General features: G+C 40.4%; 2 protein-coding genes and 1 long non-coding RNA gene across 9 annotated transcripts in view; 1 reads left to right on the plus strand and 2 right to left on the minus strand.

Annotated features, from left to right (window-relative positions):
• LOC310737846 (polymeric immunoglobulin receptor-like) overlaps positions 1 to 23,869 on the minus strand; it is a 253,742-nt gene that overhangs the window by 181,814 nt on the left and 48,059 nt on the right. For all 7 annotated transcript variants that reach the window (XM_083562558.1, XM_083562561.1, XM_083562562.1 and 4 more), the window contains one exon: positions 15,343 to 15,684. In XM_083562558.1, the coding sequence (XP_083418684.1) occupies positions 15,343 to 15,684 (342 nt within the window). The remainder of the gene's footprint in view (positions 1 to 15,342; positions 15,685 to 23,869) is intronic.
• The window catches only part of LOC310737758 (obscurin-like), a 380,181-nt gene that overhangs the window by 35,929 nt on the left and 320,383 nt on the right, over positions 1 to 23,869 (plus strand). The window lies entirely within an intron of this gene.
• LOC310739187 lies at positions 1,367 to 2,417 on the minus strand. Its single transcript, XR_014537280.1, has 4 exons — positions 2,227 to 2,417; positions 2,069 to 2,125; positions 1,902 to 1,963; positions 1,367 to 1,623 (listed from the first exon to the last, which is right to left on the minus strand). It is a non-coding gene; the product is annotated as an uncharacterized lncRNA (long non-coding RNA).

Below are 23,869 nucleotides of genomic sequence, written 5' to 3' on the forward strand. Positions count from 1 at the left end.
CACGCCAGACGGGGAGTGTGTTGGAACAAGTTTATTGTTACAAATTCTTTATTTTGTGTTTAATTTGATAACACATTTAATTATTAATGTCTGTAATTCTTTAATGTTATCCATAGCACTAATTAGTCGGTTCAATTTATTTGGTTTAGAGCTCCTCCTAGTGGCAAGTTTTAATGTCGCTGCAATTCTGTTATTTCCGGTATTCACGTGAATCAGGAAGTAGTAAGTGCTTCATGCGGGCATCGTTAATGATGGCTCTCTTTAATCGCCATATATCTTTGTGATCTTTAACCCTGTGACAGCATCGCTTGTAAGTATTTGTATAATCGACATGGATGTATATTATACTTGCATATGAATGTTAATTGTTATGGTTTAAGATTATTATTCATAATTTTCCATCCAGCTATTGCATTGGCCACCTTGTGTTTTAGCGTCATGTATTATTGAAACATATGTATTTGCTCATTTGTAGTTTCACTCCATTCCCAAGACCATTAAACCTGTGGGCAAATCAACTTCTTGTCTTCAGAGTCGTGTGAGGGAAGGGAGTTTATCTGACTGTCAAAGCACTAACACATGTTGAGGACAGTACAAGGTTGTTTTGCTTCCCCTCCCATACACAGCTTAACTTCATCTAGGGCAGAGTCCCTTAAATGAGAAAGGATAAAGTCTATTTGATCATCAGTGTTTAAACCCCTCACTCTGATTACACGTTCAACCTCATCAACGAACTCATCTACAGTCTGACCGTCTTTAGAAAGATCACCACTAAATGGTACAATTTGACGTTCTCTTGGAATGTACACATAGGATCTGGTTGATACATTACTCATATTAGCAAGGGTAGACATTACTTGGTCGTGTCTTCGCCCTAGCTCTGAAATTTGTGACTGTAGCTGTGTCAATGGATTACCTCCATCACCATGGCCTCCAGCCGCAGCATTGTCCTCATCATGGCTGGTTCCAGCCTGAGCATCCCAACACATTGTCGTCCTGATCCATGTTCTTATGATGTCTTTACCCTAGTTAATCAGTCACAGAACAGTCGCAGTTACTGCAGTCCAGCCAGAACAGGAAATCCCTCTTTGTTTCCTTTGTTGATGATGTCAGCGCTGACGTGAACACCCTCCTGCGTCACTGAAAGACGGTCCTCTATTTCTCTGCAGGCTCTCCGAGCACGTCACACTTTACATCATCAGCATCCTCAGCACTGGTCCTCGACCTGCCTTCACCACTACCGTTGTCTATGTTACACCTTGTCCTACCTGATTTTCACCACAAAATAAGCAATGAAGCCCCACTCCTGGTACCAAAATCTCTGTAGCCCGGGAGATGAATAAGTAATGACACCGGACACAGATAATATATTTTAACGGGGATCTTTTATTTTCAGACTGCACGTTAAGCAGTGCAGCGTTAATGATGCAAACTTTGGGGAAGATGGAGTTGGAAGGGTAGGACTAGTGAATACCTGGTTAACAAACAAAAAGTCCGCTTCTCTTATCACAGTGCTCATATAATCGTTCCAAGTCACAACAGTAAGGAACAAAACTCTTTGTTCACCCAACTAATATAGACATAATATAAACAACCCATGAACATAGACAACGGTAGCAGCCCCTGATGTTAGGAAACAAACAGACACATGAATATAACATCTGCACAGAAGATTGAATAAGGCTGCTTAAGTAACATGGAGTACATGAAAATACGATAATTTATAACGTTACATTGTTGTGTGTGATTAATGCATAATACAGCTAACACAGTGCAAATATCATTACACAGCATAACACGTGCTCTTACACTTAAACCTGGATTATTACATCACAGTAAATAACTTATGACTCAATGAGTTTATAGAGAGAATGGAATCAATTACAATGTCCCAAACTTACTTTTTACCACCACTCTGGCACATGCACACGCTATCACCGGATATTACAGACTCGTTCTTGCTCTACACATGTTAAAGAAACAAAATACAGAACTTATTTCAATAAACATGCATGTACATGGCAAATTAACCCATTTTGTGGAATAAAAAAAAAGTTACAAAACTTACTCTGATGCTTCCCGCTCACCCAAAAACGCACGAGGCTAACGAAGCACTTTCTCCCCTCTTGATTAAACAGAGTAACCACATCTCAATATCTCTGGTCCACATAAAATTACACAAAACTATTTAAGAAAGTCTTATACTGATTATATTTAATCACTTACGCTTTTTTTCCACACCAAACGAGATATATCCCAAAAGAAATCGGTCATTCTTTGTGCTTTATGGCTAAATACACGTGCACCAACTAGATGTTGCGCTCTGTTTACCGGAAGAAAACAACCCTTTTGCATTATAGTTCCGTTTCTTAAAGGGCCAGCGAAACCTTTTAGCAGTGCATAAAAAAGTGCATTAGTACACACTGTGTGTCACACACTTAACACAAAGCCTAAATAACATAAATACACGTTGTCTTTTTAACCTGGTTACATATATATATATATATATATATATATATATATATATATATATATATATATATATATATATATATATACATATATATATATGTGTATGTATGTATATATATATATATATATATATATATATATATATATATATATATATATATATATATATATATATATATATATATATTTAAACATATAAAACATACTGTGGTAATTTTTATCTGCTAAAACATATTTTTGTTTCCCTCCTTTTCTAACATTCAGCTTCACTACAGTGTAGGTCTCTATTCCATTAGCCGCAGAAACAGCAATTAAATGAAAAACTGAAAACTTTCAAATCACCTGAGCCAATATTTTTTTTTCATATATGTTCAATAGAACATAGAGAACATAACAAATAGTTTAATTTTAGACAAACAGTTTAGTCGTCTTCGGTGCATTTTTCGTTTAATGATGTGCCCAAATGTTCTTTACAGGTGAAAGATCTGGACTGCAGGTGTGATGTCACTGGTTTCATGTATGTGTAGAGTGTTTAGCACCACCTGTTGATTGTGTGGAGAAAGCAGACAGCTCACTTAATTCTTCCTGTTTTCCTATTGGTTGGGGTTGGTCATATGGCTAGTCTTAGGTGAGACCAGCCATTTTAGAAGTATGTTTGGCATGGCAAGAGGCTTCAGTTGGGCCTCTGGTGAATCTGCAGCATCTGCCTGAGTTGAGCCTTGAAGAAGCTATGTTTGTAAGTAGACCTGACATATTTAATGTATTGTGAATGGTTAGGGCTGTATATTTTGTCATGATTTATTGTATGATAAGATATATAACTGCCGTCTGCTTTCACATGCAATATTTACCTTATGGTATTGAGTGTTTGTGACCGATATAATTGTAAACTGATAGAAAGTTTTCCTGTGTTTTTAGTATTACAAAGTAAGTGAAAAAGCACTGTAAAAACAAGTGATGAAGACAAACAAGTAAAAGAATTGAACTTTACTTCCACGTCCTTGTCATCTTTAATCTTTGAGTGCCCAGTACACCTGTTTAGCTGTCTGTCACTTTGTGGAGAGTACGCACACAGTGGACAGAACAGTAATAAAACAGCATCACGGCGGGCTCAGCACAGCTATTCTTGCAAAGAAAGACATTACATCATTGCTCTGCTCCATCTTAATTGCGTCTTAACACTGAAAAAGAACGTGTGAAGCTTTTACAAGATGGATAGCAAGGCAAATGAAGAAGAGCAGCAGAGAGCTAAACCTCAGAATTCATCTGCAAAGTCATTCGGGACCAGATCCGTTGCTAGTTCTTCCAGCAGATCTTTTTTAAGCAGGTCTAGCAAGTCATCAGCAAGCTTATTGGCAGTTAAATCTCGTGCCAAAGCTGAAGCAGTTCTTGCTCGTTCTACATTTGTGAAAAAAGAAACAGAGCTCATGATGGAAAAGGCTCAGCTAAAAGTAGAAGAGGCACGCATGGAGGCTGCTCTAGCCACATTAAAGCAAGAAAAAGAAGTTGCAGCTGCGCTAGCTGAGGCAGAGATTCTGGAGTCAGCTGCAGCAGAAGTGGAATCGTCGACGGGATTTGATCTTCATCCTGATGTTACCTGTGCGGCGACACACCAAGACCCCAATCAGCAATCCATTCATACAGGTGGAGATGGAGCAGCCAGCTCCAACATGCATCCTATGAATCAGCCAGCTACACAATGTCGTCCTAGCATCCATCCACACAGTTTTTCAACTATGAAGGTACCTTTGCCTCTTACTCCTTCACCTTGGATGCGACAGGCAACACAATCATCTACTCATGACCATGCAACTGTCAGTGAATTTGCTATTTATATGGCTCGCCGTGAGCTTGTGGCCTCTGGGATGATTAAATTTGATGACCTTCCTGAAAATTATTGGAGTTGGAAGTCAACCTTTTATGAACGTCATACAAGGATTAAAACTCACCTGCACTGAAGAGCTTGACCTTCTAATCAAGTGGCTTGGCCCTCAGTCATCGGAGCATGTCAAGAGAATTAGATCTGTTAATGTGAATGACCCCGTAGCTGGGCTCAACATGGCATGGATACGTTTGGAAGAGTGCTATGGGTCACCTGAAAGAATTGAGAGGGCTCTTCTGGAGAAACTCGAAAAATTTCCCAGGATCAGCAACAAAGACCCCCTAAAGCTGAGACAGCTTGGTGATTTATTGAGGGAGCTGGAGGCAGCTAAACCTGAAGGTTATTTGTCTGGACTCGCAATCCTGGATACTTCTCGAGGTGTTAACCCCATTGTAGAGAAGCTGCCATATGGGCTTCAAGAGAAATGGATGACACAAGGTAGTTTGTATAAGTTGGAATACAACGTTCAGTTTCCACCATTTTCATTCTTTGTTGATTTTGTTTGCAAAGAAGCCCATATCCGTAATGATCCAAGTTTCACACTTGGTTCATCTACTGGGTTGTCAACAATGAAATCAGACTACTTGGCAAAAACATACACAAACCTAAAAGGCCATGTTTCAGCCCACAAAACAGATATTACAACAACACTAAACACCAGTAAGTTGGATGTTGACAGGTTGTGTCCTATCCACAAAAAGCCACATCCCCTTAAACGATGCAGAGGTTTCCGAGCCAAAACACTTGAAGAACGCAAAGCATTTCTAAAGGAGAGTGGGATTTGCTTCAAATGCTGCTCATCAACCGATCATAGAGCTCAAGACTGTAAAATAGTGATTCACTGTAAGGAGTGTGACAGTAACAGACATGTTACAGCTTTACATCCAGGACTAGCTCCATGGGCTACACAAGAGCCAGATATAGAGCATATGGCGGGGAGAGAAGGGAAGAGGCCTCTCCGGGTATAACTTCCAAATGCACTGCGGTTTGTGGTGAGGCCAACAGCTCTCGTTCCTGTTCTAAGATCTGTCTTATAAAAGTGTATCCTGTGGGTCAACCAGATCGATTAATAAAAACCTATGCAGTTCTTGACGATCAGAGTAATAGGTCTCTTGCTCGGTCTGAGTTTTTCGACTCGTTCAATTATGAGGGTGTAGAGTCTCCCTATACTCTACGCACATGTGCTGGAGTTACAGAGATGTTAGGAAGAAGAGGGACTGGCTTCATCGCTCAATCACTGGATGGAAGTATTAGTGTTCCTCTTCCCACACTCATAGAGTGTAACTATATGCCAGAAGATAAGATGGAAATACCTACCCCTGAGGCTGCTAGACACCATCCTCACCTTCAGTCTTTGGCTCATCTCATCCCTGAATTTGACAATGATGCACAGATTCTCCTTCTTCTCGGCCATGATATCCTACAGGTCCATAAGGTAAGAGATCAGCGTAATGGACCAAATAATGCTTCTTATGCGCAAAGATTGGATCTTGGCTGGGTGATCATTGGAGATGTCTGTTTGGGTGCAGCACACAAGCCGATAGAACTTAGTGCTTACCGGACCAATATCCTGGAAAATGGCCGGCATTCCTATCTAATTCCATGTCCGAAACATCTCATTTTAAAAGAGATATATTTCCTGTTGGGACAAAAACAAAGCCACTTAGTTGGTCAAGTCAAAAAAGCTCTGACTTTGCTGACAGCCTACACCAGCATACTGATGATTCCTTAGGGGCGAAAATATTTGAAAGGACAGAGGATGACCACAAATTTTCTCTATCCATTGAGGACAAGCAGTTCATTGGATTGATGGAAAAGGAGATGTTCATAAATGATGGAAACAGTTGGGTGGCCCCTCTTCCTTTTCGTGTGCCAAGGCCTCGCCTACCTAACAATAGAGAACTTGCATTAATCCGCTTTACCAATCTCTGTCGAACTCTGGATAGAAAGCCTGAAATGAAGTCACTTTTTGGCGTTCATGCAAAAGATCTTTGAGCAAGATCATGCTGAATTGGCACCTCCTCTGCAAGATGGAGAAGAATGCTGGTACCTTCCCAGTTTTGGAGTGTACCATCCACGTAAGCCTGGTCAGATACGGGTTGTGTTTGATTCCAGTGCCCCACACCTTGGTGTTTCCTTGAATGATGTGCTGTTGACTGGCCCAGACTTGAACAACAGCCTGTTAGGAGTATTAATGCGGTTTAGGTCTGAGGCAGTAGCCTTAACAGCAGATATTGAACAGCTGTTCCATAGCTTTGTCGTCAGGGAGGACCATCGAAACTTTCTCAGATTCTTATGGTTCAAAGACAATGACCCAACTAAAGGGGTCTTGGAATACAGGATGAAAGTCCATGTATTCGGCAATTGGCCTTCTCCAGCAGTTGCAATTTATGGTCTACGCCAAGCAGCCATATATGGAGAAGATGAATTTGGAGAAGATGCGAGGCGATTTATACACAGAAACTTCTATGTTGATGATGGACTTAAATCACTGTCATCTGCAAATGCGGCCATCAATCTCTTAAAAGCTGCTCAAGGTATGCTTGCAATTTCAAACCTCAGGCTCCATAAAATTGCATCTAGCTGTCCAGTTGTCATGCATGCCTTTCCACCAACTGACCATGGAAAGGAACTAAAAGATCTGGAACTTGACATTGACTCACCCCCAATACAACGCAGTCTTGGATTAAGCTGGAACCTAGTACATGACACATTCACATTTTGTGTGGCTGACAATGACAAACCGTATACAAGAAGAGGAGTCCTCTCAACCATTAATAGCCTTTTTGATCCACTTGGGTTTGTCGCTCCTATTACCATTCAAGGGAAGTTGTTGCTGAGGCAGCTCACCAGTCATGTTGCTATTGATTGGGATGTTCCGCTCCCAGCTGAAAATGAGGCAGAGTGGTCAACTTGGAGAGATTCTCTACAAGAGCTGACACAGTTTGAAACTCCTCGAGCCTACACTGCATTCTCTGTTTCCACCGCTCATTATACTGAGGTTCACGTCTTTTCAGATGCTTCTGTGAAAGTCATAGCAGCCGTAGCTTATCTAAAGGTTGTAGACAAAGATCAAAAATGCTATGTAGGCTTCATTATGGGGAAAGCTAAGTTAGCCCCCTTATCAGTCCATACTATTCCCCGGCTTAAACTTGGTGCCGCTGTCTTGGCAGTGGAACTTGCCGAATTGGTTATGAGTGAGTTGGATATTAAACCTAACAGTCTGCAGTTCTACACTGACAGTAAAGTAGTTCTTGGTTACATCTGCAACGAAACCAGGAGATTTTATGTCTACGTGAGCAACAGGGTGGAAAGGATTAGGAAATCATCACATCCTGAACAGTGGCATTATGTCCGAACTGAACAAAATCCTGCGGATGTTGCTACCAGATTGGTGACTCCATCTTAACTCGCAGGCACCATCTGGCTTACAGGTCCAGATTTCCTCTTATGTCTTGGGGAGACAGACACAACAGGGGAGTATAACCTCATTGAGCCAGAATCTGACAAAGAGGTCCGATGTCACAACACTGCAGTTATTGATCTCAAAAAAGGCCTTGGTTCACATCGCTTTGAAAGATTCTCTCGATGGCAATCCCTTATTAGAGGTATTGCCTCCTTGATTCATATTGTTCAGTCCTTTAAATCTGAGCGAGAGAGCAACACTCAAGGATGCAAGCATGCATATCATCTTGAGCCGCATATGCCCGTTTTACTGGCTCGAGCAAAAGCGGTTGTAATTGGATGCATTCAAATGGAAATATATCAGGTTGAGATTTCCTGACTGGAGAGAGGAAGTCCTATACCAAAAAACAGTTCACTGAGGAAGCTTGATCCCACACTTGACAGCGATGGACTGCTGAGAATAGGTGGCAGACTTCATCATGCTCCAATTGAGATGAAAGAAAAACATCCTCTCATCGTTCCGGGTTGTAGCCATGTTGCTACTCTACTCATTAATCACTACCACGAGAGAGTTAAACATCAAGGCAGAATCTTCACAGAGGGCGCGGTGCGTACAGATTGCTTCTGGATCATGGGATCAAAGAAATGCATTTCCAGCATTCTGTATAAGTGTGTCATCTGCAGGAAACTCCGTGGTAGGATGGCAGAACAAAAGATGGCGAATCTCCCACCTGATCGATTTTGTACAGAACCCCCTTTTACCAATGTTGGTCTGGATGTATTCGGCCCCTAGAACATCTCCACTCGCCGTACACGAGGAGGTGCAGCAAATAGTAAAAGATGGGCAGTACTTTTTACATGCCTAAGTGTACGTGCGGTGCATATTGAGGTGATAGAATCATTGGATACATCAAGTTTCATCAATGCGTTACGCCGCTTCTTTGCAGTGCGTGGTCCTACAAAGATGATCCGCTCTGACTGCGGTACAAACTTTAAAGGAGCCTGCAAGGAGTTGTTCTTCCTTCAAGACGATACAAACATTTCCAGGTATCTAAGTGAGGAGGGATGTATTTGGTTATTCAACTCACCCTACTCCTCACATATGGGAGGAGTGTGGAAAAGAATGATTGGGATTTCAAGACGGATTCTTGACTCCATGCTTTTACAGCTCAACCCCTCCCATCTCACTCATGAAGTACTGTCAACCTTAATGGCCGAGGTGTCCGCAATAATAAATGCAAGACCTCTTACACCGATGTCGAGTGATGCTCCTTTCCCTCTCACACCAGCAATGATATTGACGCAAAAGATCTGCACCCCTCCTTCTCCGCCAGGATCTTTTGAACATGCAGATCTGCATCGCCAACAATGGAGACGTGTCCAACACCTGGCGAATGTTTTTTGGGAGAGATGGAAGAAAGAATACCTCTCCGTTCTTCAAAGTCGCAGCAAGTGGCAAGACACACATCCAAACATCAAGGAAGGAGACGTGGTGTTGCTTAAAGACACTCTGGTTACACGAAATGACTGGCCTATGGCTCGCGTCATTAAAGCATATCTTGACGGTGATGGAAAAGTCAGGAAGCTTGAGTTGAAAGTCACTAAGGGTGGGACTGTTAGGACTTTTCTTAGGCCTATAACAGAAGTAGTGGTACTTATGTCTGTGTAAGTGTTTATCATGGACAGTGAATTTTCATGTTTTCTGATGGCAGGTTTCATTTAATACCTAATAATGCTATTGTATGCAATACCAGACGGGGAGTGTGATGTCACTGGTTTCATGTATGTGTAGAGTGTTTAGCACCACCTGTTGATTGTGTGGAGAAAGCAGACAGCTCACTTAATTCTTCCTGTTTTCCTATTGGTTGGGGTTGGTCATATGGCTAGTCTTAGGTGAGACCAGCCATTTTAGAAGTATGTTTGGCATGGCAAGAGGCTTCAGTTGGGCCTCTGGTGAATCTGCAGCATCTGCCTGAGTTGAGCCTTGAAGAAGCTATGTTTGTAAGTAGACCTGACATATTTAATGTATTGTGAATGGTTAGGGCTGTATATTTTGTCATGATTTATTGTATGATAAGATATATAACTGCCGTCTGCTTTCACATGCAATATTTACCTTATGGTATTGAGTGTTTGTGACCGATATAATTGTAAACTGAAAGGAAGTTTTCCTGTGTTTTTAGTATTACAAAGTAAGTGGAAAAGCACTGTAAAAACAAGTGATGAAGACAAACAAGTAAAAGAATTGAACTTTACTTCCACGTCCTTGTCATCTTTAATCTTTGAGTGCCCAGTACACCTGTTTAGCTGTCTGTCACTTTGTGGAGAGTACGCACACAGTGGACAGAACAGCAGGCTATAAAGCCATGCTGTTGTAATAGCTGCAGTATGTGATTTTGCATTGTCCTGCTGTTATACACAAGGCTTTCCCTGAAATAGACGTCATCTGGAGGGGAGCATATGTTGCTCTAAAACCTTTATATACCTTCATAGACCCTTCCAAAACATGCAAGCTTCCCATACAGTATGCACTTATGCACCCCTATACCATCAGAGATGCTGGATTTAAGACAGAATGCTGATAGCACGCTGGAGGGTCTTCTTTCTCTTTGGGAATAGAGCTTTCTAAATAATAAAGAGAAGCAAACATTGTCAAATGCTGCATTGACTACTGTAACTAATTTTGCTGTGTATTTACTGCGTTTTCTAGAAGATTGGTGTTTCTACATGTAAAAGTCATGATTTTGGGGTAATAAGAAAGACGTGACAATTTCCATCCACAAATTTATTCAATTACCGCAGTGTAACTGACTGAAGAATATTCACATGATTCCTCATCCTTAATCCTCATTAGAGCTGGTGTAATTGCTGTACATAAATCACTGTTGTGTACATCAGACCTTCAGTAGATTTCTCCTCCTCATAGTCAAACACTGGAAGAGGAACCTGAAAGAAAAGAGAAATAGAATTAAAATGTACTCACGATTTCACATTTATCTTTATTTTTTCCAAATGAACATGCACACTGATGAAGATAATTACCCCTTTGTCATTTCCTGGTTCTTGATCAGAATGCTTAGAAAAAGAAACTGTAGTACAAATAGAACCTGCTGAAACAAGAGGTCGAGTAATCAGTAGATATTACTGTTATTTACTTTTACTGTTACACCTTATTTCTTTATATTTCTTTGTTTTTATTTGCCATTTTCTATGAGATTCACACAGAACTTAAATTTGCTGGTGCATGTCAGTCTTTGTCTTTCACTGTTTGCACAAGGCTGCACACGATGCACTTTTGTGAATAGGACAACACATTTTAGTCCTTAGCTCTGCGTTCCCCATTCTGGAACTCGAGGTGCATCGCAATGCCTTGGGAACGCCTTGCGTTGTCCACGCTCTGAACTACGTGTAAAATCTGGCCAATATTCAAGTCATTATGTCATAGTCGGGCGATGTTGCGACAACCAGGAGCTACAAAATGGCTGCGCGGTGGTAGCGACATTAGATCGTTTGCATAGGGTTAGGGTTGAACCAGGGTTAGGGTTCAGTTCTGGAGTTCTTACAGGAGCAGTTTGCCACAGGGTTGACTCCTTCGAGCCTGAGGGTTTCTGTGTCCGCTATCGCGACTTATATTACCCCGCCTGCAGGGCAGTCACTGGGTAGGCACCCTGTGGTGACACGTTTTCTCCGTGCCGCCTGGAGGCTGAGGCCCGGGACACGACCCAGAGTGCCTGTCTGGGACTTGGCCGTTGTCTTGGTGGCTCTATCTGAGCCCCCCTTCGAGCCCCTGGCCGAAATGGTTCTTAGGTACCCTTTCCTCATGGCAATTTCTTCCCTGAAGTGGGTCGGGGACCAGCAGGCTCTGTCCGTGGCCCCGTCTCGCCTGGAACATGCCCCTGGCATGGACAGTGCGTTTCTCTACACAAAACCTGGGTACGTGCCTAAGGTGCCTACAGCTCCCTCACATTCTGTTGTGCTGCAGGCATTCTGCCCTCCTCCATTCCGAGCCCCTGACCGGGAGAAGCGGAACCGGCTCTGTCCAGTGCGAGTCCGTGGGGGAAGTCGGAGCAGCTCTTTGTCTGCTATAACCCTAACAGGAAGGTATTCCCTGCCAATAAGCAGACTCTTTCTTTTCATTACTTAACTTTCACATTTAGGGCATTCTTTGCAGGACTTGACGGCTGGGCGAGAAAGACAGGAGTCTACATAAGTTTTTTATTTTTCCTGCTTTCCCTTTATGGACATTTATAAATAAAATATGGATTTTTCATAATTCCTGAGTTTGTCTCTGCATTTGAGTTTAAATACCTCCCTGTGTCAGATTGCATGAGCTTCAGCCTCTTATGAATTTGACCCTGGAATTCGAGGGGCTCGATACAATAATTTTAGCTTTGGTACGATACCAGAATGTACCTCTGCATCGATGCTACACCAACACCATGAGTGACAAATAACCAGCCTCAAAATATAAGTGAATTGAAAACAATTTTATTGAAATAATAAGAAAAGTAGATTCATATCTTAATACCTTAAAACTAAATTACATTTTGCTGTTGGATATATATACTATAAAATATTAAAATCTTCTAATCTTTACAGTGCAAACACATAGTGCAAACAAAATATCAGTATCATAGATTACATTTAAAAAAATAATGCAATTGAAGTACCACAGTTAATGTGCATATGCATATCTTTTCAGTCTTCTAATGGTTTCGAAGCAAAATGGGAAGCACATATTGAACAGCAAAATTATGATATTGTACCGTTTGAAATATAATATATACACACCGGTATTTTTTCAGTACCCATATACCGCATATCCCTAGCCCCGATCCTCGAGCAGAGATGGCTTTGCTGGCCCGCTACTACTACCAACTCTTATTTGTTAAGTGGATCTCTGCTTTCTTATAGTTTAAAAACAATTAATGGCATTTTGTGGCCTCTCTTATCTAAAAAAAAATCTAATAGTGGTTCAGCTGATCAAAGACTAATGAAACACTGAACTGCAGATATTTGTCTTTTTTACTGAGTAACATCCTAACACATGCAACAGTGCCTAATTAAAGCCATCATTTAACATAATTTATCAAATAAAAATTCATAAACAGCAACATTATACCATTATATCAGCACCGCTATAGATTATCAAAATAAATAAATGGACAAAGTGATTTCAGGCACAAGAAAATGCATCACCATCTAGACATGTTTAGTTTTATTTAATTACAGCATCCCCTAATCTCAACATCACATGGCTATGGATAAGAACTGAAATGTCTAAAATCCATGGAAATAACTGGACCATAGGTAATGTGAGGTCACGACCCAATCAGAACAGGCTGTATGTTGTGATTAATTAAAATGAGAGCAGGCCCAGGTTGTCTCACTCTGGAGGAAACTCTTGTTAGAGTTTGAGTATGAGTCACACTAGTTCCCTTATCAGAGCTGTACTTTTCAGTCTGACCCACAAGAACGCAATGACACATAGAGGGGAAACAACAAATATGTAGAAATATATTCATCCAAACCACAAGCATGAGAATGGAGCCCACAGAGCAACACGCTGATCTTTACTTCAAATGCTACTTGCAGATTTCTGGCTAACTGAGACCCCCAGCAGCTGTTAACTGAGTGATTTTTGGGCACATAACAACATTTCAACCACCTAATAAAAAAAGAAGCCTCTTCCTGTTCTTGCTGCTCTCATCACACTTATACATGCATGTGTTACACAATACTGGTAGCTAACACTTTAAAAACACACGACTTGTCTTGCTCATATTCATTTGGTTGAGATAGAAATGGCAAAAATGAGTAATGTCCTGTATAATTAGAGATCAAATTGTGCCACAGAATCGTAGCTGTACAGAGTCCATACTTTAGAGAAAAAATAACCCGTAAGATTGAGAACTGAAGTAGGGCTGTGGTCCATTGAGGTAAATAGTGATGCTAAACCACAGCTATAACATTTAAAATTTTTAGAATTTGTTTAACAATATTTTGGGGATGGAAGATGGAAGGGATGATGAAGATGAAGAATAAGCAGAAGAACGGTTTAAACGAAGCAGTGCATTTCCAATTAAACTTCCTCAGAGTTAAACTCATAAAAAAAAAAAACAGTCAAATGAATCAACATAACTGGCTGCATTGTATTTGACAACTAAAACAAATATATAAATATAATGTGTGGTACTGCATCGTTAATGCTGGTGGTTGTGGTTTGGAAACTCACTGTTGCTACGTCAAACTTTCTGCTGTTCTCTATCAGAGGGACTTTAGTGTAACTGAACTGTGGAGTAAAAGTCCTGATCAGGAGGGTTTGTGGGAAGTTTAACAGAAGAATAAACAGTAGGATCACAGGGGCTTGCAGGTAACTCAGTGTTCGCATAAACAGTTTGAGGAAGCTCAGAAGGGAATGCGTGTAGTTGAGGAGTAGCGTAAATGATGGAAAATCCAATGTCTGAGGCAGAAAGTCGTCTGGTGTCTTTAATCTCCTTATACTCACAGAGAGCAGAAGGAACCTGACAGAAAAGTGAAATAGAAAGAAATAGAAAGGTTTTTCACCCCTCTTTGTTTGGTAATAAACTTTGGTAGTGAATAAACTCAGTGATAAAGACAATCACCTCTTGGTTGTTTCCTGAACTTTGGACAGAAGTCCTGTGAGAAGCAGCTGTACCTCATTAAAACAGCAGTCAAGTCGTTAGAAAATGTTATAATTGTTGTTATTGTAATGTGTGATTGAGTTTGTGTGATTGAGTTTCAAATCAATCAAGAATCATCCATTTCCAGTAAATTCTTTAATTAGTCCATTACAGGACATCACACATCCACCTACTAGTATGCCTTTATGAGATCAGATATGTAAAGCAGGAACCTGAGCTCAAGATTAAAAGCTGGACACTGGAACTGTGGGGCAGCAAAACAACCTGCTGCACCACCTGATCATGAACCAGTCACACATTTGATAGTCTGTGTGTGTGTGTGTGTGTGTGTGTGTGTGTGTGTGTGTGTGTGTGTGTGTGTGTGTGTGTTTATACCTTTCATCTTTCGTCCTTTCTGTAGAATCACAAGCAGGACTGAGAGTCCAATCAGAAGTAACAGTAGAATTACAGATACGGTGATCACAGTGGAAGCTGAAAATCCTGGAAGAGAAACAGTCACTTTTACGTACATTCTGTACATTCATAATGGATCAAATTCACCAGTCATTTAGTTAGAGTACGTGTGTGATGTGCATCTGAGCAGAATCACCTGCTGGAGGAGAAGCTGGAGTAAGCTCATACAATGACGATGACGATGATGATGATAATAATGATGATGATGATGATGATGATGATAGTGATAGTGATGATGATGATGGCAATGATGATGAAGGTTGTGTAGGTATTGATGTTGAAACTGTGGCATGTGGATCTAAAGCCGTGAAGTATTTAATTCACTAATCAATAACATGAAGTAAGTGAATCTAATAAATGACTGATAGCAGTACAGATGCAACACAATACATTTTACACTTTGTAAGTTTGGAACATCAGAAAAACTGTATGATGGACATGGAGACAATTTGAAGACAAACTTACCAGTAACTGTCAGTCTGATCTGTGTAAAATAAACCTTGTATCCATGATCAGATGTCCAGGCTGCTTCAGCTCCACACCAGAATTCGCCAGAATCCTGCTTAGTTACATTTCTAATACTCACAGTGAAGATTTGTTCTGTTCTGTCATCATACAGGGAGAATTTCCCCACATTTACATCTTTTCTACTTTCTGTAACAGATTCATTATAAACACAAGCAGCAGGTTGCAGCCCCTTGCAGAGAAACTTGGGGTGATTCCTGAGGGATTGTGGGTATTTACAGCTGATGTTCAAATCTCCTCCTACATGGACAGTCTTACTGATGAACTTCTCATGGGACAAATCTGCAAATCACAACCAATCAGATCACTGGATATTTATACAGTATGTTTACAGAGTAATTTGGAAGCAACATGTTTTATCTGTTTAAACACAAAATTATAGTTTTTCTAAACATTAACATTCAGCTTTATTATAGTGTAGGTCTCTATTTCATCAGACACACTAACAGTACACGGGGATGTTCCAGTGTCCTTTACTGTTTAGATTCACTTCTCTAGAGCCTGAGCTTCCTGTAAAATGTTTAAATCATGTTCAAACAATTACAACTGTAATGAGGTAACTTATGGTGAAAAAAGCAGGAGTTAAAATATCAGGCAATCAGAACAGTACAGAGCAATCAGAAACATAATGAAGTGTCTAAGCAAAAAAGGTAAAGAATATAATGAGCAAAGACAACATGCTCAGATACACACATTGTCATGAAACGTCTTGCAAAGATACATGACACATGAACTGATATAAATACAAGAAGTGACTAAATGTAGAATGAAAGTTTAGTTTGCAGGTTGGTTTAATTTGCTGTTTAAATATAATCAGGAAATTTTATTAAATGCACAGAAAAATGATTAATATTTCATGCAGGAAAATGGGAACATGTTTTAATGTCAGTATTTGAAGAGAAAAGTAAAAAGTAAAAAATATGTTAAAATGATAAAGTTTAGTACTGAAGTGTGATTAGTTGGTATTGTGTCTGCTAATGACACTAGAGCTTTGTGAAGATAAACAGAAGGCAGTGTTTGGAGACTCACCTTTCTTTACTTTCAGTTCCACTGGTGTGTAAATGTCCTTTCCCAAAGATTTATCAACTCCACACTGATACGTCCCAGTGTCCTCTACAGTGATCTCTCTGATCATCACACTGAACTCTGCTGATTTGGTGTCATCAAACAGTGAGAATCTTCCTGAAGTTACCCACATTGTTTTTATCGCCTGTCTTTATTAGATCAGAACAGCCTGGCCATGAACCCTTACAGAAATATTTTGGGTTTTGTGTGTATTCTGTATTATACTTGCACTTGATAAGGACTCCTCCTCCTGAATATCCTGTTACTTCCTTGGAGTCTCCTCCATCTAACAAAACAACAAATATCCATCTGAGCAAAACCTTCCTTCATGTAACACTGCTGCTGATAGTGAGGATTATTATATTATAAGTGCATTTCTTTACCTGAGATCAGGCAGAAGGTGAAGATGAGGAGGAGGATCTTCATCCTGAGGTCACACTCACGAATCTCCACACCAAGTCCACTTCATAAAGATATTAAAGCTCCTGTTCTGCTACACACTGTTACTGTCTCTGTCCTGCTCTGTGACTGTGCTGCATCTTTAACAGTGTCTTAACCAGTAACTGATGTCGTAGTCACTTCCCCTTCTATATGCATGAGAAAGAGCTGTTCAGGAAGTGTATGTGTGAAATATGTATAAACTACATACAGTAAACAAGTATATGACAAAAAAACAGCATTTGGTCAGTTCCTGTGTGTAAATAATCATAAGAAGGTGTATAAGTGTTTAATATCAGGGCAGGTGAGCATTTTCTGTGTGTCAGGATATGTATTACTCCAGGGGTGTCAAACTCAGGCGGTGTAATTATATTTGGCCCATGAGATCATATCAAATGTGTATTAGAGCTGCCCGCCAGTGTATAGCGCATACACCGCTAATACTACAAATCCCAGAATGCTTTGTTAGTGCGTTGGCGCGTCAGTCGAGACCGCTGAAAAACTCTGCGTGATCAGCAGTGAATATGACTCTGTGTGTGCTGCACTTCAACTCCGTGCCCAAGCTGCTCAAATGCTCTCTATGTTCACCAGCACATAACTATGTGAGAAACTGTTCTCTTTAATGAAGATGAACAAAAAAGGAGTCTCACTGATGAACAGTGTTGGGGGTAACGCGTTACAAGTAACGTGCGTTACGTAATAATATTACTTTTCGGGTGTAACGAGTAAAGTAGCGCGTTACTTTATAAATTTACACACTAATATCTGAGTTACTTTTAAAAAAAAGTAATGCGAGTTACTTTTCAGTTAAATTATTTTGCATAAAATAATAAATACTGAATTAAAATGAACATAGACACGTAGAATCGCGCACTCATACGTGCGAGCAGCTGGAACAGAAGCTGGTCAGAAGCTGAGATGGCAAACCAGAGAATTACATTACTGTGATGGAAGTGTTTTTATTTTGAAATAGTCGAGGAAAAGGAGAAAGGAATAATGGTTAAGTGTAGATTATATGTTGGTGAAAAGCTCTTGTCAACTGCAAAAAATACCACTTCAAAAACAAAAAAAACAACTGCATGCAAAGCACAGCACTACAGATGTGTGTGTGTGTGTGTGTGTGTGTGTGTGTGTATATAATGTTGAATATATGGAAATGGAGACAGAAATATAGAAAACTTTTGCCGACTTTCCACCACTGCAGCTCTATAGACTGCTCAGAATAAAAGTTTTCTTTAGGAGACACATGTACGATGCCATCACAGCGGAGATAGAGAGCAAATTCACAGCTCATTTGCTCTTTGTGGGAAGATAAACTGCCACGGTCACTGATAATATCGCAAACTTTGTAAAAGCGTTCAGAAAGTTTCAAGCTGATGATGAAGCAGAGAATGATGTAGACGAGGACGAGGTCATATTTACTGAAATTGATGATGAGATGAGATTGATGAGATGACAGCGAAAGGCATGGCCGCAGGAAGTGGGGGTGCTGGGGGTGCTGCAGCACCCCCTATTGGCGAGAGAAAGATTTTTTTTAAATGTAGGCCTATTAAAAATATTTTGCCCAATTTATAAATTCCTTATGATTATTTTAGGAAATGATACAAATATTCCATTAGTTTTTCTATATAGAAAGCTTGAATTGTCTACTTTTAAACAAACAATTCAAAACGAAAATAAACCGACTAGCATATGCTTATTATGTATTCCGTATTAAGTGTGCATTTCTCTCTGTAGGCGCGTTTACTGCGAAGATGACGAGTGAGCATCGTCAACTTCATCTTTGCAGCCCGACACTGACACACAAAAAAAGAAAAAAAAAAACACTTTATTAATAAATTCAAATGTCTCCTTGCTATATTTTACAGATTCATAATCATTACTTTTGCCGGTTCTTTGTGACAGCTGTTATGTGTGTTATTGGCAGCGTCACCCTCTGGTTACAGCACCAGAACATGGAAATCTTATTTTAGAGAATGATCGCACAACAGACATTAGAACATTAGATATTCTATAATTAAATCAACTAATCGAATATTCAAAAATAGTGTCTAATCCCTGCATGGAATCTCTTTTTTCTTTTCCCATATCTTCACTCGCGTCTCACCCATTTCCAAAGGGGATTAAACGTTTCTTCCTTTGTTCGCTTTTAGGTAGATTATTTTCGTATTCTTTACTGTGGTAAAGTAGAAAAAACGCTGTACAGATAGCCTACATTTTTACTTGTAAGTCAAATTCTTTTTAATAGCCTACAGTTTGTGCTTGTTATTAATGAGACATATGATAATTGGTAAGGCGCGTCAAGTTCATTTGTAAAGCGCGTTTCACACGCGCGGGTGATTTTAGTTTGGCTTTCTCTGGCAGCGCGCAAACATAGCCTAAATGCCTTGCCCTTGTGGAAGATAAAATTAGCTCTTCATACCTTTTACAACAACATGAAGATATCAGAAAAAGAGATCGGTGGTCTCTTTCCTGCTCGTGTTCCACATCTCTCTCAAAGCGCAGAGCGGGAGGCTATAACGCGTCTTTGTGTGGAAATATAAAACTGTTGTTTTTTTGGTTTGTTTTTTTAAATGGATTCAACTTTATTATATTATGTAAGTTACCAGTCTTCTTCTTCTTCTTCTTTCGGCTGCTCCCATTAGGGGTCGCCACAGCGGATCATCCGTCTCCATACCACCCTGTCCTCTACATCTGCCTCTTTCACACCAACTACCTGCATGTCTTCCCTCACCACATCCATGAACCTCCTCCTTGGCCTTCCTCTTTTCCTCCTACCTGGTGGCTCCATCTTCAGCATTTTTCTACCAATATAATTCATGTCCCTTCTCTGCACATGTCCAAACCATCTCAATCTCGCCTCCCTCACCTTGTCACCAAAACATCCTACATGTGCTGTCCCTCTAATAAACTCATTTCTAATCTTGTCCATCCTTGTCACTCCCAACGAAAACCTTAACATTTTCAGCTCTGCTACCTCCAGCTCCACCTCCTGTCTTTTACTCAATGCCACTGTCTCTAATCCATACAACATCGCAGGTCTCACCACAGTCCTATAAACTTTCCCTTTCATTCTTGCAGATACCCTACTATCACAAATCACTCCTGTCACTCTTCTCCACCCACTCCACCCTGCCTGCACTCTTTTCTTTACTTCTCTAACACACTCTCCATTACTTTGCACTGTTGACCCCAGGTACCTGAACTCCTCCACCTTCTCCACCTCTTCTCCCTGCAACCGCATCACTCCACTGCCCTCCCTCTCATTCACACACATGTACTCTGTCTTACTCCTACTGACTTTCATTCCCCTTCTCTCAAGCGCATATCTCCACCTCTCCAGGCTCTTCTCAACCTGCTCTCTACTCTCACCACAAATCACAATATCATCTGCAAACATCATAGTCCAGGGAGACTCCTGTCTGACCTCGTCCGTCAACCTGTCCATCACCACTGCAAACAGGAAAGGGCTCAGGGCCGATCCTTGATGCAGTCCAACCTTCACCCTGAACCAGTCTGTCGTACCTACTGCACACTTCACTGCCGTCACACTGTCCTCATACATGTCCTGCACCACCCTCACATACTTCTCTGACACACCTGACTTCCTCATACAATACCACAACTCCTCTCTCGGTACCCTGTCGTACGCTTTCTCTAAATCCACAAATACACAATGCAGCTCCTTCTGTCCTTCTCTATACTTCTCCATCAACATCCTCAAAGCAAATAAGGCATCTGTGGTGCTCTTCCTCGGCATGAAACCATACTGTTGCTCACAGATGGTCACCTCTTCTCTCAGCCTAGCTTCCACTACTCTTTCCCATAACTTCATGGTGTGACTGATCAACTTAATTCCCCTGTAGTTACTGCAGGTCTGCACATCTCCCTTATGCTTAAAGATCGGTACCAGCACACTCCTTCTCCATTCCTCAGGCATCCTCTCCCCTTCCAGAATTCTGTTAAACAATCTGGTTAAAAACTCCACTGCCATCTCTCCTAAACATCTCCACGCTTCTACCGGTATGTCATCTGGTCCAACCGACTTTCTATTCTTCATCCTCTTAATCGCTGCTCTCACTTCCTCCTTACTAATCCTATCTACATCCTGCTTCACCAACTCCACATCCTCCAATCTTCTCTCTCTCTGATTTTCCTCATTCATCAGCTGCTCAAAATACTCCCTCCATCTTCTCAACACACTCTCCTCACTAGTCAACACATTTCCCTCTCCATCCTTTATTGCTCTAACTTGCAGTACATCCTTCCCAGCTCGGTCCCTCTGCCTGGCCAATCGGTATAAATCCTTTTCTCCTTCCTTAGTGTCCAACCTCTTATACAGCTCCTCATATGCCTTTTCCTTGGCTTTCGCCACATCCCTTTTTACCTGCTGCCGCATCTCCTTGTACTCCTGCCTACTTTTCTCATCACTCTGTCGATCCCACTTCTGTTTTGCCAACCTCTTTCCCTTAATGCTCTCCTGCACTTCCTCATTCCACCACCACGTCTCCTTGTCTTGCTTAGTATTTACTGATATTTATTTCAATGCTTTACAGGCTTTAGTGTGTTGTTTCTTTGTTTCTTTTTTATTTATTTTAAAACAACCCCCCAACAACGGTATTTGGTCCATTACCACCGCGGTGGTAAAAAAACTGCCATCGTCACAGCCCTATGTATTTATTTTTAAAATGTATTCTAAATAGGCTCATAGGTTTTTTTATCCAAAAAAATAAATAAAAAAAATTTCACAGCACCCCCTGTTCAAAATTACTTCCAGCGGCCCTGCGAAAGGTATGTTCTCCCTCCACATCACCGGTGTGCAGCCCACACCCTTAACCTTATATACACTAACGATAGTTACATTCCTGACGGCGAAGGCAGATTGAAATGCAGTGTACAGAAGTGCGACTGGAAAGTGTTCAGCCTTGTGGTCAAAAGTTAGTCGATCATCTTATTGTTCTCTAAGAAGTTATTAAACATTTTAAATGATTAAGACATGTCTTTTGCCCTAATATAATTTATTTCTTAATGGCAATTATCTATATTACACCTGTTACACCTGTAAGGCGTGAAAGAGATACAAGTAACGCAAAAGTAACGCAAAAGTAATATAACGCATTACTTTCCATAAAAAGTAACTAAGTAACGTAATTAGTTACTTTTTTGGGGAGTAACTCAATATTGTAATGCATTACTTTTAAAAGTTACTTTGCCCAACACTGCTGATGAACACCTTCACTGAATCCTGAGGATTTCCTCAGCTCAGAGCCTAAACCCCAGAAATGATGCATCTAAGAAGAGATTCAGGAATCTGACTTCAACCAATGTGCATCAGAGTAAATCAGAGTGTAAAAACTGAGCTTGAGTGAATGTTGTCTTTATGCACTTTTTCTACTCCAAGGCATAAACTTTTAATGGTTGAATGATTGCTTTTTTTTATTAAAGGAAATTATTATTATTTTTGGTTGTTTTGTTGTTGCCCTGTGAAAAAATGTTTTACAATAAAAAGGAATTCGGAAAGCTAGAGAGAGAGAGAGAGAGAGAGAGAGAGAGAGAGAGAGAGAGAGAGAGAGAGAGAAAATAAGAAACGAATACCACTTATGTGTTTTATTTCAAATTTAATTTCTAATGTGTTTAGAATATAAACTTTGGTTGTTCCAGATTAAATGTTTATGCAAAACTAAAGTTTGTTTCCATATGAAAAAGTTCAACATTACAGATCTAGACAGACGGAAAACATGCACATTTGCAGTCAATTTTTCAATAAATATTAAGTTTGGCCCACATCCCAGTTTTTCATTTTGGCCCCATTTGAGTTTGACACCCCTGTATTGATATGGAGTAATAAAGGGGTGTCAAACTCAAATTTCAAACCCGGATAAATGGGGAGGGTTGCGTTAGGAAGGGCATCCCGCTTAAAAACATGTGCCAAATCAAACATGCGGAGGATCCGCTGTGGCGACCCCTAACAGGAGAAACCGAAAGAAAGTAATCAATATAAAAAGTGAAACTCGTATATTATAGAGATTCATCACACACAGACTGATATATTTCAAGTGTTTATTTCTTTTAATGTTAATGATTTTACTCACATTTAACAAAAAACCACCACAAAATTTGAATACTTCATAAGACCAATCAAAAAAAAAAAAAATGTTTTATGCTAAAATAGATTAATAAAAAATCTTAGAGACTGTAGACATTAGCCCTTGGTGTTCTCCTGGTTCAGATCCTGAATTGCCTGCAGGCAGAAGCTCGTCCTCACTGTCTACTGTATGTTTTGACCTTTAGGGAGCAATAACTTTTCCTGATCGCAACAGAGAAAACAGTCCATAGTTATTATAACTGTGGTCCTTCATTACATTCTTGGCCTTGGTCCAGCACCACTTGCAGTAGATGGACTGCAAGTCAGGGAGCTCAGTGCAGATGGTACACTTAGCTGATCACACCACCCTCTGGAGAACCTGGTGGAGAACCACCCTCTTGTCCTGCCTGGTGTTGTTCCCAAACCCAGCTGTAAAGTTTCCCTTCAGGATGATCTCAATTGTGTAGGTGTAAAAGTTCCTGGTCACCCTGGAGGGCAGTTTAAAGTCTCTAGAACATCGTCTCTAAGGTGGAAAAGAAGCTGATGGGCTTTCTTCACTGGGGTGTTGCTGTAACAAAATCATATCACGTCCTGTAGATGTTCACACAAAGGTATCGAAAACTCCATTATTTTTGTGTATTTTGTTTTTTTCTTTGTTAACCCACTGCTTACCTGGTTCTATACTATAATTTCTAATGTAACTTTGGATTTCCTACCCATTAAATTTTGTACATAGTCTAATCATTTGATTGTGCTCCTACCCCATCATACACTATATTGCCAAAAGTATTGGGTCACCTTTCCTACTATATGTCGTTCTTTTTCTGTTACCACAAAGCTGGAGGACTTAATAGTACAGGACGTCTTTAGCTGCGCTAT

The sequence above is a fragment of the Silurus aristotelis genome, assembly GCF_946808225.1.
Source record: "Silurus aristotelis genome assembly, chromosome: 2".
NCBI classification, from domain to species: Eukaryota; Metazoa; Chordata; class Actinopteri; order Siluriformes; family Siluridae; genus Silurus; species Silurus aristotelis.